The sequence below is a fragment of the Nanorana parkeri genome, unplaced genomic scaffold, assembly GCF_000935625.1.
Source record: "Nanorana parkeri isolate BGI_ZX_2015 unplaced genomic scaffold, ASM93562v1 scaffold6514, whole genome shotgun sequence".
Classification (NCBI taxonomy): domain Eukaryota; kingdom Metazoa; phylum Chordata; class Amphibia; order Anura; family Dicroglossidae; genus Nanorana; species Nanorana parkeri.
Window position 1 is genome coordinate 1 of NW_017312759.1, and position 2352 is coordinate 2352.

Consider the following 2352-nt stretch of genomic DNA (forward strand, 5'->3'; position numbering starts at 1 on the left):
TACAAATAATTGCCTATGAAATCCATCTGTTTTTAAGTAAAGTGAACATAATGCAGTGAAAGAGAACTAAGCACAGAAGTTTCGTTTTAAATATTTTATTTTTCACACTGCAATGATCTGTAGAAAATTATACACAACTGATAAAACAAACATTTAGTAATATCCATGGCTCAGAGCAGCAACCAAGACATTAATGAACTTCTCCCATGCAGACTGGACTTTGGGGGTGAATTCAGATCCCAACTTAGAGGCCAAAACAATGATCAGCATGTCACCAAGACGCTGTGAACAGAAAGGACAATGAATGGTTAGGACAGACAGAGAGGTACCTAAGTTAAGATTGGAGGATAAAGTACAGTAACAGGCATTATATAGAAATATAAACCCTATTGAATGTATTGATTTTTCACGTGTATTTCCTGTTTGTATTTGTTACTTTTCTTTTCCAGCACATTTTGTAAAATATGGTAATTTATAGAGTTTTTCCACCTTCAACTAGAAAGCAGAAAACGTGTGCACATACTTTCTTCCACTGTAAACCACTGAAAGTCTCCCAATTTGTGTCCCACATGAAACGAGCCATTAAAGAGACACTGTCACCATACCCATGCAAGCCAAAGTGACAAGGTCTCTGTATATGGCATAGCTGGCACTGTATGTGGCTGTAGCAGTGACCAGTAGGAGTGTGACATTGCTCCCCTAGTCATATGGCAGTGCTCAGGCCTAATGCTTAGCTGCTAGGCCTGGGCACCATCAAAGGAGAGCAGGTCACATGCTTCCCCATACCAAAATGTGGTGTGTTTTCCAGGCTGCGGAGGTAAGATGAATATAAGGGGATGCCCATTGCCAAGACACTGCCACTATGCCCTGCATGAGCAAGGTGATAGTATCTCTTCAAGGAGCTGAATGGCAGCTATACAAATGGGAGATTTTCCAGAGTGACAGCCCAGCCTCAGATGTACATTTGCTTTCGGTGGCTTTCTGTGTTTGACTTGCATCACAAAAAGACACATAGCTTGGAGTATAGTAGAAGTCTTTGTCTTCCCCTAGATATTTGTGGCTAAATACACCAAAAACTGTAGGGGGGGCAGGAGATGATGAGAGAAGTCAAAAGGGTTTTTTATAATTCAGAAAATGTAAAACCATCTCCCCATGCATGTAGGGGTGGTCTGTATAGATGAAAGGTAGTGTTTTATATAAGGTATAGAGCAAGCTGCTCTATAGTGCATTCTAGGAGTAATTTTAATTAAAATAATCATGACAGGGGAATAACGTGTCAAAAGGGCGTCAACAAATGGGGGTGACATCTTTCTGCACAGGTGTGGTATGTACACAGGATTTCCTTCCAGAGACTCTGTCATTAGGATACATGTATCCAATGATAGCTGGGTTGATTTACTAAAGGACTATAGGATGTTCACTTATCAAAGTGAATTTTCATTGAGTGAATGTGGTAAAGCTGTGCTGACCTAAACCATCCAATCATGTGAAAGCAGAAATCCTGTTCACACAAGACTGGGTATTCAAAGTGAACATAGCTTATTTCATTCACTAAGCTCAGTGATCATAAACAGTACACAGTGAACATACTCTTAAATTAACCCCACTATTGTTGGGATATGGTATAGATTTGTACCTTGAAATTCTCGGGATCCACATAGAGCTCATCAGCATGTTGCTTGCTGAGGCCAGCCAGGGTCTGTTTTACATCATCAAGATGGTGAATGGCGTTGTCAATGGCACCAAGAACCTTCTTGCCATGGGCGTGGACCTTGGCGTTACCAGTAACGGCAGCAGGGCTGGACAGATTTCCAAAGCTGCTGAAATACCTCTGGGTCCATGGATAGACTTGAAGAAGCCTAATAAAAATAAAATACATATGAACTACATATTCTATTCCTCCATATCTGACATCCAATATTCAACAGCCACATATAATTTATACATGTATATATTGCCAAATGTAGTCAAATGCACACTTTGATGAAGATCAGCCCAGGTGCACTGCAGTCAAATGACCAAAAGAGAAATGAGTAGAGGTTAAAGCATTTACAGGTCTTGCTGTAGGAGAAGTTAGAGTGGACAGAAAAGTGTTTTGGTGTCCAATAAATGAGTAGAGATCAACGCAAAAAACTTTTGCTGTTCATTCTAATTTTTCCTGCTGCAAGACCTGTGAGTGCCTCAACCTCTACTCATATAATTTTAGTTTAAATAAACAGTTTGATAGGATTTCAAAATGTGAATAAAATAAACACCCTGCCTACTAAACAAAACACTTTCGCATGTTTACCTGGCCAGGGCATCGTGACCATCATTTTCCAGGTCAACTTTGGCCCAGATGGAAGCGATGGC

At 40.3% G+C, this 2352-nt stretch overlaps 1 protein-coding gene across 1 annotated transcript; it reads right to left on the reverse strand.

Moving 5' to 3' along the window:
- Positions 1 to 153: 153 nt before the first annotated feature.
- Positions 154 to 2349, reverse strand: LOC108804211 (hemoglobin larval subunit beta-1-like; the record flags this gene model as incomplete). The annotated part of the gene is made up of 3 exons (XM_018575962.1): positions 154 to 282; positions 1637 to 1859; positions 2291 to 2349. Coding segments are annotated over 3 exons (411 nt in total), but the record flags the coding sequence as incomplete, so codon positions are not given.
- Between the last annotated feature and the right edge of the window lie 3 nt (positions 2350 to 2352).